The sequence below is a fragment of the Schistocerca gregaria genome, chromosome 8 (genome assembly GCF_023897955.1).
Source record: "Schistocerca gregaria isolate iqSchGreg1 chromosome 8, iqSchGreg1.2, whole genome shotgun sequence".
NCBI lineage: Eukaryota > Metazoa > Arthropoda > Insecta > Orthoptera > Acrididae > Schistocerca > Schistocerca gregaria.
In genome coordinates, this window is record NC_064927.1 from 264,573,733 (window position 1) to 264,586,466 (window position 12,734).

The 12,734-nt window shown below is 40.9% G+C and overlaps 1 protein-coding gene across 1 annotated transcript in view; it reads left to right on the forward strand.

Moving 5' to 3' along the window:
• Positions 1 to 12,734, forward strand: part of LOC126284368 (deoxyribose-phosphate aldolase) — a 165,760-nt gene that overhangs the window by 43,737 nt on the left and 109,289 nt on the right. The window contains exon 3 of the mRNA XM_049983239.1: positions 976 to 1,135. Within this exon, the coding sequence (XP_049839196.1) occupies positions 976 to 1,135 (160 nt within the window). The remainder of the gene's footprint in view (positions 1 to 975; positions 1,136 to 12,734) is intronic.

A 12,734-nucleotide genomic window follows, 5' to 3' on the forward strand; every position in this document is an offset into this window, starting at 1 on the left:
ATACTGTGAAATACATCTTGGAACAAATAAACAGTGTGACTGGTTGTATGCAGGGGATTTAGTTTTTCATTCAACGTATTGTAACACTTTCTGTTATTGGACGTACTAATGCACAGCAGCGTGCCATCAGTAAAATTTCATTGGAAGTGTCCAGGACATGCAATAAAACTGCTGATGATAAGACAGTCAGCTGTAGTCTATTAAAACTTTAAAAATTATTAATACATGAGGAATGTATACAGCTTCAGTATTTGCTTATGATACTCATATGAAGTTTCTTTCTTTTTCATTCAGAAATGTGCATGGAATCTGTCGGAGAGAAATAGTAGTGACCTTCATGAGGCGTATTTCTAGTATAGCACATTTGCTGTATTTCTGGTCCAAGATGCTGGAGTTGTCAGTCATGTGAGCATTAGGTGTGCCTGCTTGTTTGTGTGAATGGTATGCATGTGTTTCTCTTTTACTGATGGACGCTGTGGCCAAAAGCCTTATGTAAGTGTCTTTTAATTGTGCCTGTCTGCAACTTAACATGTCTTCTTTACAGTAAGTAGCAATCTATTTTTCGTACATCGTTGATACCCCTACCTGGAGTTTCTGTTGTTTGATTTAGTAGAGTTGATAGGAAAAAATAGAGAGTTGTTTGGATGAAGGGAAAAAAAAGATGAAGGAATACCTCCTTGACTCAGGGTCTAAGTGATCTGACCCACCTTTCTACGCTTCTGCAATCAGTGCCTCTTTCCTGAACAAAAACTGTACAAATTCTAAAAGTCAGGATCAGTATTTTTTTCAGTTTTAAGTGTTTCTGTCAACAATAGTTAGATTTTCATCTTCTGAAGGTAAGTTCTGACCAATGATTCTTTCCTTGTCATTTAATGGTTTTCTGAATTGTATTTTGTCATTGGCACAGCAAAGAAAAAAAAGGCTTTTAACACAATTGAATCTGTATATTTAGTATATGAGTCATACTTGTTTTAGGCATGTGAGCCAATAGCTACTGATCTGTTGGAAGCTGCAGGATTTTCCAGAGACAATGGAATAACAACAGCTGCAGTTTGTGTGTATCCAGCAAGAGTGCCAGATGCAGTCCGCACATTAACAAGATTAGGTTTTAGCAACAGAGTTGCTGTGGCTTCAGGTAATATTTAGTGAGATAAAGAAATGTACTTGCATGATGTGTGTATAAACTTATTAATTCACCTGTGTGCACAGATATCACATGAAGCAGAAGGAAAGTTGTTACTTACTATACAGTGGAGATGATGAGTCGCAGAGCAGCACAACAAAAATACTCTCAAAATTAAAGCTTTTGCCCATTGGCATTCTTCAGCAATAGACACACGTATACATGCCCCCGCCCCCCCCCCCCACTCCACCCCCCAACAAACACACTCCCCACCCACACACAATCACCCCACCCACACACAATCACCCCCCCCCCCCCCCACACACACACACACTCAACCTCCCCACACACACACACTCAACCTCCACACACACACTCAACCTCCACACACACACTCAACCTCCACACACACACTCAACCTCCACACACACACTCCCCCTCCACACACACACTCCCCCTCCACACACACACTCCCCCTCCACACACACACTCCCCCTCCACACACACACTCCCCCTCCACACACACTCCCTCCACACACACACTCCCCCTCCACACACACTCCCCCCACACACTCCCCCCTCCCCCCCACACGTACACACACTCTCCCCCCCCACACACCCACACACACACTCCCCCCCACACACCCACACACACACTCCCCCCCACACACCCACACACACACTCCCCCCCACATACATACACCTCCCCCCCACACACTCCCCATCCCTCCCCCCCCACACACACACTGGCCCCCCACACACACACTCCCCCCACACACACACACTCCCCCCATACACACACACTTTCACCCCCCCCCCCCCCCCCCCCCCACACACACACACACGCACACGCACACACACACTCACACAAACTCAACTCACGCACATGACTGCAGTCTCAGGCAACTGAAATCACACTGCTAGCAACAGCACCAGTGTATGATGGGAGTGAGGACTGGGGGGGGGGGGGGGGGGGGGGGGGTAAGGAGGAGACTTCGGTGGGGAGGGGGAAGGATAGTGCAGTGGGGTGGTGGACAGTGAAGTACTGCAGGTTTGACAGAGGACGGGAGATATGGGGAGGGGGGGGGGGGAGGAAGTAGTGGAAAAGGAGAGAAATAAAAATACTGGGTATGGTGATGGAATGACGGCTCCATAGTACTGGAATGGGAACAAGGGAACGGGCTGGATGGGTGAGGACAGCGACTTCGAGGTCATGAGGGTTATGGAGATGTAGGAAAAGCATCATCCACACAATTCTGAAGATGGCAAAAGCTGACAATTGCGAGAATTGTCGCACAATCAGCTTAACAGCTCATGCATCGAAGCTGCTTACAGGAATAAAATACAGAAGAATGGAAAAGAAAATTGAGAATGCGCTAGGTGACAATCAGTTTGGCTTCAGGAAAAGTAAAGGCACGAGAGAGGCAATTCTGACGTTACGGCTAATAATGGAAGCAAGGCTAAAGAAAAATCAAGACATGTTCATAGGATTTGTCGACCTGGAAAAAGCGTTCAACAATATAAAATGGTGCAAACTGTTCAAGATTCTGAAAAAAGTAGGGGTAAGCTATAGGGAGAGACGGATCATATACAATATGTACAACAACCAAGAGGGAATAATAAGAGTGGACGATCAAGAACAAAGTGCTCGTATTAAGAAGGGTGTAAGACAAGGCTGTAGCCTTTCGCCCCTACTCTTCAATCTGTACATCGAGGAAGCAATGATGGAAATAAAAGAAAGGTTCAGGAGTGGAATTAAAATACAAGGTGAAAGGATATCAATGATACGATTCGCTGATGACATTGCTATCCTGAGTGAAAGTGAAGAAGAATTAAATGATCTGCTGAACGGAATGAACAGTCTAATGAGTACACAGTATGGTTTGAGAGTAAATCGGAGAAAGACGAAGGTAATGAGAAGTAGTAGAAATGAGATCTGCGAGAAACTTAACATCAGGATTGAGGGTCACGAAGTCAATGAAGTTAAGGAATTCTGCTACCTAGGCAGTAAAATAACCAATGACGGACGGAGCAAGGCGGACATCAAAAGCAGTCTCGCTATGGCAAAAAAGGCATTTCTGGCCAAGAGAAGTCTCCTAATACCAAATACCGGCCTTAATTTGAGCAAGAAATTTCTGAGGATGTACGTCTGGAGTACAGAATTGTATGGTAGTGAAACATGGACTGTGGGAAAACCAGAACAGAAGAGAATCGAAGCATTTGAGATGTGGTGCTATAGATGAATGTTGAAAATAAGGTGGACTGATAAAGTAAGGAATGAGGAGGTTCTACGCAGAATCGGAGAGGAAAGGAATATGTGGAAAACACTGATAAGGAGAAGGGACAGGATGATAGGACATCTGCTAAGACATGAGGGAATGACTTCCATGGTACTAGAGGGAGCTGTAGAGGGCAAAAACTGTAGAGGAAGACAGAGATTGGAATAAGTCAAGCAAATAATTGAGGATGTAGGTTGCAAGTGCTACTCTGAGATGAAGAGGTTAGCACCGGAAAGGAATTCGTGGCGGGCCGCATCAAACCAGTCAGTAGACTGATGACAAAAAAAGGATGTATTACAGGGAAAGTTCTCACCTATGCAGTACAGAAAAGCTGCTGTTGTTGGGAAGGATCCATATGGCACAGGCTGTGAAGCAGTCATTGAAATGCAGGATATCATGTTTGGCAGTATGTTCAGCAATAGGATGGTCCACTCGTTTCTTGACCACAGGTTGTCGATGGACATTCATGCGGACAGACAGCTTATTGGTTGTCATGCCTACATATAATGCAGGACAGTAGTTACAGCTTAGCTTGTAGACCACATGACTGTTTCACTGGTAGCCCTGTCTTTGATGGGGTAGGTGATGTTAATGACTGGCCTCTAGTAGGTGGTGGTGGAAGGATGTATGGGACAGGTGTATTAGAGGGGTATGAGCCATGAGGTAAGGGATTGAGAGCAGGGGTTGTGTAAGGATAGATGAGTGTATTGTATAGGTTCGGTGGACGGTGAAATACCACTGTAGGAGGAGTGGGAGGGAAGTGGGCAGGAAATCTCCCATTTCAGGGCACGACAAGAGGTAATCGAAACCCTGGTGGAGATTGTAATTCAGTTACCCCAGTCCTGGGTGGTACTGTGTTACGACGGGGAATGTTCCTCTGTGGCCAGACGGTGGGACTTTGGGAGGTGGTGGGAGACTGGAAAGGTAAGGTCTTTTTACATTCCCGTAACCCTCCTAGCCTCAACCTTCGTAAGTCACTGTCCTCACCTATCCAGCCTCTTCCCTGTTCCCATTCCAGCACTACACAGCCGTCATTACACTACCACACCCAGTCTTTCTATTTCTCTTCTTTTCCACTACTTCCCTTCTCCCCCTCCCCCCCCCCCCCCATCCTCTCTCCACCAAATCCCTACCCTCCGTCTAACCTGCAGCACTTCACTGTCCGCCACCCCCACCATACTATGCCTCCCCCTCCCCATCCCAGCCTCCTACGTACCCCAACCCAGTCGCCCCTCCCAGAACTGGTGCTGCTGGTCACAGTGTGGTCGCAGTGTGGTTTCAGTTGCCTAAGACTGCATTTGTGTGTGTGTGTGTGTGTGTGTGTGTGTGTGTGTGTGTGTGTGTGTGTGTGTGTGTGTGTATTTTGTTGATGTAGGCCAATGGCCGAAAGCTTTAATTGTGAGAGTCTTGTTGTGCCTAACTGCAGTTCAGCATATCCACTATATGGTGAGAAGCAACTGTCCTTCTCATTACATTGTTTCATTCCATCTTGGATTCTCAATTGTTTGAAGGTGAATCTATGTTGCTTAAAACAGGCATATGCATTAACAGTGAGGAGTGATGTATCATGAACTTCTTCCAAAAACTACAATAAAAATCAGCTATCATTATCATTGACAATCTTCTATGCTCCATGTTTCCATAAAATAAGCTAGTAATGAATATTTGATAATGTGGTCTGAAATTATGCATACAAAGATTTGTTTGCACATTCTAAAACCAGTGTAAACCATACAGGTTATGCCAACAAGGGTAGGATGTTAAATCTAGAAATTTTTTATGGCTAAGCCCCCACCTCCACAGAGGCGATAAAAAAGAGCCATCAGTGTCCACATATATACAACTTCTCCATATACCACAAAAATGTGCAGTCAATAACAAACAAGCTTGCAGAAATCTAACTCCTATTCACAATAGACCTACAATATGTAAATGTCATTTGCATTACAGAACATTGGCTGAAACCAGACCAAATTAGTTCATCCAGCATACCTGGTTACACATTATCTTCCCACTACTGCAGGAAAAGCCAGAAAGGTGTAGGTGCTGCCATATTTATAAAAAAATTCCGTAAACTATAGAAGTTTTGACCAGGTTGACCACTTAAATAAAGAAAACGATTTTGAGGGAGCTGTAATCAAAATTCTAGAAGCAAATATAATCATAACATGTATCTATCATTCTCCAACAGGCAATGTATGTGTCTTCCTAAAAAAACCTTGAAATACTCCTAAACAAACTTCACCAAAACAAAAAGGTACTAATTTTATGTGGTGATTTCAATGTTGATTTCCAGTCTACAGGGCATGTGAAAGGATCCCTATTGAATCTCACTAACTCATTCAGCCTGAATCCCACAGTAACATTCCCCACAAATTGCAAAAACAACACCAAAACCACACTTGACCAGATATTTGTAAACTGTCCCTACCACAGAGTCGGACCTCTGGACACAGGCTATAGTAATCACTGTGGCCAAGTCCTATACCATACAAATGTTCTCCCCTTAGACTGCAACAACAAATACACAACTAAAGTAAGAAACTACAGCAATGAAAACATGAAAATCTTCAATGATACCTTAGATGCAGAAACATGGAACAAAGTATATGAAGCAGATGATACAGACAACAAAATGGAATCATTTCTAAACACATTTCTATATCACTTCAATATTTCCTTTCCTCTTAAACTCAAATGCATCACATCAAAAGAACACAATAAGAAGCCATGGATAACAACTGGTATATAGATTTCCTGCAGAAGGAAGAGAGATTGTTGAAGTATCTAAAAAATAACACCACCATCCCCACCTCATCTGAAGAAAGATATGCCAAGCAATATATCAAAATCCTTTAAAAAAGTCATAGCATTAGCAAAGCAAATGGCAAATGACAACTATGTGGCAACATCCTCAAACAAAACCAAGGTAGAGTGGAACATTATAAGGAACGAAACAAATCAACAGCCACGTAAACATAAAAAGACTAGCCTGATCCTCAACAACACCAGATTTACTAATCCACAAGAAATTGCAAATATTTACTGTGAAAATATTGTTAAAAATCTGTTACAAAGCTGCAACAAACCCACACCCAACAGACAAAACAAAATAATCTTCTGGGAAACTACTCCTGAAGAAATAGTACTAAGTGCAAAGTACCTCAAGAATAATTTATCATCTGGAATTGATGACATCCCACATTTTATCATCAAAAACTGCATAAACAAATTAGCTCTCCCACTCTCAAATGTGTACAACTCATCGTTGATGGCAGGTACATTTCCAAAATGCATGAAAGTGTCTAAAGTTATCACAGTCTTTAAGAAAGGTGAAAAACTCAACGCAGAAAATTACAGACCCATATCGCTGTTACCTGTGTTTGATAAACTTTTGGAGAAATTTGTTCACCAAAGACTAATAAATTTTCTTGATGAGAACCAGGTACTATCTGATGCTCAGCACAGTTTCAGTAAAAACAAATCCATGACAACAGCCATATATGTGTATTTAGATGTATGTATGTCTAGATGCTCTAGACAAAAAACAAAAAGCAGTTGGGATGTTCCTAGATCTGTCCAAGGCATTTGTGTCATAGACCACAAGATTTTTCTCAACAAACTGGAGTCATATGGCATTAGAGGTGCCCCACTAAACTGGTTCAGCTCATACCTGACAAATAGGAGACAAAAAGTGTCAATAAAACATAACAACCAAGGACATATTGAAACATACTACTCTGACTATTGCAATATTACACAAGGTGTGCTCCAAGGCTCAATACATGGACCAGTGCTCTTCCTTGTGTACATAAACGACATACCATCAAACATCAATGACAGCACCAGTACACTCTTCGCAGATGATACCAGTATCCTCATAACAAGCAAAAAAGAACATGAACTCCAAGAGGCCATAACGGGAAATACAGACAAACTTGGTGATTGGTTTGAGAAAAACAAGCTCATAGTTAACACAAAGAAAACCACTTACCTAAACTTCCACCTAAGATCAAATAAAATTATGCCTGATATAAAATTATATGGTTCCCAAATATCCCCAAATACAGAAACAAGATTTCTAGGTCAATGGATTTAGGATAATCTAAAATGACAAACATGCATTAATAAAACTAATAGTAAGCTAAACCAACTGTGCTACGCCCTATGAATCCTTGCATTCTGCACAAGCCCATAAACTGTTCACACAGCCTACTATGCACGTGTAATGCAGTATGGTATTATATTCTGGGTAGACTCTACACATAGCCCAAACATTCCCCTCACCCAAAAGAGAGCTGTAAGAATAATCAACAAGGCTAAACTGACTGATAGCTGCAGACCTCTCTTCCAAAAGGGGGGGGGGGGGGGGGTTCAAATGGCTCTGAGCACTATGGGACTTAACATCTAAGGTCATCAGTCCCTTGGTGGGGAGGGGGGGAAGGTGATGTCCATTGTTCAGTTGTTGTTTGTTCATTAAGTGTAAATATCCTAGGTCCATTGCTTTCGTTGGATTTTTCTGTGTTCTTAAGCATTTCTCGTGTTTTTGCTTTTTTTTGGGTGTCTGTGTGAAGGATTTTGGGAGTAAGGGGGGGGGGGGGGGATAAAACGGAGTTATTTGGATAATTTTCTTCATTTATTAATTCCAAATAACTCACAAACAACTAACTGCAACTTCATTACAACTTGAGCTGACACACACTTGAACTAACGTCTACTGACCCCCACCCCCACATATTATTTTATCATAAACTAGCTGTTACGGCGCCTTAATCAAAACCTGAAGTACGAAATCCCAACTGCGCTGCCCCAAAACTAACTTGTGCCACAACTATCTGCATTGGCCTAACGCTAGTCGTTATATAGAAAAGTTAGAATTCATGGTCTTACAGTATTGTTGTAATTAACATATATGTAATTTACAGTGGAGAAAAACTTGTAAAAAAAATTTTTATGCGTGACTGTATGCTCAACAAAAAAGCAAAGACAGCTTTTATATAAATAGTTTCGTAAAATATTGAGTCTTCTGATAAATTTTGTAAGATGAATATTTTTAACAGTTAATGTTACTGCCTGTAAGCTTTCAATAAAATAAAATAAAAAGTATAAATAATAATAAAATAAAACAAATAAATATTTTACTTGCTTACAGTAGTGGTAAATCCAATACTAAATCTTTGACATTTTGTATGAAATATTGTTCTAACTCAAATTAAAGACTTATAACTTAGTTTGTTTACAATCTGAACAAAATTTTGTCATTTGATATGTTAGTATCAAATTACTATCCACTGAAGTTTTAATTATTACTCTTCATAACTCAGTACAATGATGAGTGTAAGCTGAAAATTGGAACATGGTCATACATACGTTTTCAGGTAGCGAAACTTTTATGCATTGTGAAAGACTTACTACTATTGGTGAGCCAGTCTGTTACATTACAGTAGCCAGCTGCAGATAATAGATTTTGTTGAAAAAATAGATTCTGTGTTGTGACCCTTTCTGTGTTCTAAATGGTTCAGAATGACATTACAATGGTCAGCAGTACAGTGTAAGGTGACAGGCTCAACACAGCCATCAATCCTCACTGCTGGCTGCTGCTTGCCCATGTAGAAAGGATCTCCAACATTGGCATGGAAGGTATCTTGGAAGCTGGTATGGAGAGTCGTCTGATCATAATTTATTGAATTATGAATTTGTATACGTAAAAGAAGTTCCACCACGGAGATACTATATGTATATATTTTGCAGTTGGTTTCAAAGGATTTTAGCTAGATTTTCAGTGCAAATTATTCATCTGTGGTTTTGTAAGGAGTGAAAGTATGCCAAGTCAGAACAATGTCCTGTCAACAGGCATGAAACTAATGCAAACCATTGTGAAAAATGTTAATGAATGATTCCATATTAAAATATGAAAATCAGTGATGACCGTTCACCAACTTCTGAAGTAAGGTGCATTGTATTTTAAAAGACCTCCTCGCTCTGTTGGCATCAATGATAGCAAAATCAACACACAGGACAAATACAGTTATTTAACACCAATGCAGCTATTTGTGCAATAATAGAAAATGAGCAAGTGGCTGCTAAAAACAGAAAGTTACTTAACTCTGGACTTGTTGATGTTGTGTTCTTCTTTGGCAGGTTGTCTAGTTCAGTGATCTCGCTTCCTACTACAGGTATAAGTTGTTGCTTTCGTATATGTATGGTGAAATGTATTAATGAAGCCAATGTTTTTAATGAATGTTAATTCATTCAATTCACAGTCCTCATCACATATAATTTGAAGAAAACATAAATAAACTATATTCAGTACAGGTCAGTATGCATGCATCTGTCTTATTCCATCTTAACTGAACAATACTAGATTCCAGAGTCCAGCCAACTATGCCATCACACAACTACAACTGACTCACAACCTGACTAGACACAGACTGCTAAACAAAATTCAGCAATGAGGATGCCATATCTCGTAGTTCACAGATATTTAAATGCATCAATATTTACACCCAAAAATATGTTTACAGTATTGATATGATCGAAATTATTTCTAAGAAGGTATAAATATATTTAACATTTCATAAAAGCAATGTTTTTAGGAAACTGTAAGTGTTATATTAGTAAAGTATTGTGAAGCTCATTATTGTAACCTTTGTAGTGTCATAATCTACAGTAAACTTCCTGGTAGATTAAAACTGTGTGCCCGACCGAGACTCGAACTCGGGACCTTTGCCTTTCGCGGGCAAGTGCTCTACCATCTGAGCTACTGAAGCATGACTCATGCCCGGTACTCACAGCTTTACTTCTGCCAGTACCTCGTCTCCTACCTTCCAAACTTTACAGAAGTTCTCTTGCGAACCTTGCAGAATTAGCACTCCTGAAAGAAAGGATACTGTAGAGACATGGCTTAGCCACAGCCTGGGAGATGTTTCCAGAATGAGATTTTCACTCTGCAACAGAATGTGCGCTGATATGAAACTTCCTGGCAGATTAAAACTGTGTGCCGACCGAGACTCCAACTCGGGACCTTTACCTTTTGCGGGCAAGTGCTCTACCATCTGAGCTACTGAAGCACGACTCGCGCCCGGTACTCACAGCCATGTCTCCGCAGTATCCTTTCTTTCAGGAGTGCTAGTTCTGCAAGGTTCACAGGAGAACTTCTGTAAAGTTTGGAAGGTAGGAGACGAGGTACTGGCAGAAGTAAAGCTGTGAGTACCAGGCTTGAGTTGTGCTTCGGTAGCTCAGATGGTAGAGCACTTGCCCGCGAAAGGCAAAGGTCCCGAGTTCGAGTCTCGGTCGGGCACACAGTTTTAATCTGCCAGGAAGTTTCATATCAGCGCACACTCCGCTGCAGAGTGAAAATCTCATTCTGGATAATCTACAGTACTTTGTGAAAAATGAGCTATGATCAGTAGTTCCATTGCAGAATGAACATGTGTACGTCAAAGACAGCCAAGTATCCTATAGATCATCAAGAAGTCATGCAGCTCCATTGAAGCTAAACCTTACTTTAGAAATTTGTGATTGGGTATAAATGATTTTCATACATGTTTAGCAATCATCTTTCACCATTTTCATGCTCGTTGGAGGAATATTGGGTGATTTCATCTCCAATCATAAAGGTCAAGAGTGAATGTATCACATCATCACTATTTCAAAGTTTGCTGAAAAAAAAAATGTTCATGTTCCACATTATACCTCTCCAAAACTACAATATTTTGATTTTTTAATGATTTGTTAAAATGCTACACACCTCTCTAAATGAGAATATTTGTGAAACTATTGTACCGAAAGAGAAAATTGAGAAATTGTAATAAAGAAACAAAAAGTGGTAGATATCTGAAATTATTTTCAATAAATACTTTGTTCCCAATACTACTATGAGACATGATAAAGACATACATGCTTCTGAGCTTTTCTTTTATGAATAAACTATAAGAATTTGCAACTTTTTGTGAATTTCAAAGTTATGTTTTGAAAATATGAATAGACACAGGGTGTGAACTGTCTTGAGAAATGATAAAGTGGGACTGCTGTCAGCTATGACATTAGTGCGTGAAATTCTTAAACTAACAGAATATTTGTACATAAGGATGAAAGAACCTGAAATTTTTTGAATACTTATAAATTATTTTCTCCAAAACCCCATTTTAAATGTTCAAAAAATTTCATCGTATTGTGGGTGATAATCAAACCTACATATACTTAGAGACATTTATTTACTTGGAGTAACATTGGAAGAACAGTTTTAAATAAAAAGAATAAACATCAAAATCAGCTACTCGTCCTAGGAACAAACAATGCATGTGACTGATCGGGCTCTTGTTCCCACTCAGCCCCCGCCCCCTTAAAGTGCAGAACACTTCAGATGTAGGAGTATTTAAATTTTACTTGTCGTCTAGCTCTTGTATGAATGACCAGTTGATGTGTCCGTGTGAGCACAGGTTTGACAGGTTTTTCTATAGTCTTCTGGCATCTTGGTGTTGACTCTTCAGTTCAACTGGGTGCAGGCTCGCCTGACCCTTGATCATCCTGAACTGGGAGAGTGCTTTCATGCTTCAGTGATGGTAACGTCCATGATGGTTTCATTCTTTCAATGGACGCACTGACAATTTTTCCATTTTGCGAGATGTTTATAGTATGGACATTATGTTGCAGTACTTGGTAGGGCCCAGTATATGAAAGTTGTAGGGGAACCCGTATGGCTTCTGTGCACAATATGACATGTGAGCAATCCACCAATGCTTTGTGCATGAAGACTGGATGTTCACCATGGTAGGATGCCGGTGGTCCTCTCACCCTTGCCACATAGTCACGAATGTGTTGTAGCAGCAGTAATAGCTCCGTTTATGGTTGTAGTGGTGCCATTGTGAGATAGTCTGCAGGAATTCTCAGTGGTTCTCTATAAACCATCTCTGCCACTGATGCGCCTATATCCACCTTATATGCAGTTCATAAACCTAGAAATACTAGAAGTAGCACCTCTGTCCAACTCTGTGTCATGAGGGCCACCTTTCCACCATCCATTTGCTTTCTGGGTGATAACTGATTGTGTGGTGATGTTGGAATCCACACAGTGTAGCCAGTTCATTGAACAGATTAGATTCAAATTGCCGACGCTATCTGTTGTAATATGTAGGGGGCATCCGAAACATGCTAACCAATGTAGAACAGCTGCCTCTGCTATTGTCTCAGCTGTGACATCTATCACTGGTGTAGCCTCTGCCCATCTTGTGCATCTGTCTACTGCCATGAGCAAGTATTTATAACCCTCTGAGGGTGGAAGTGGTCACACTATGAGGGTAGAAGTGGACACACCTCTGCATGAACATGTC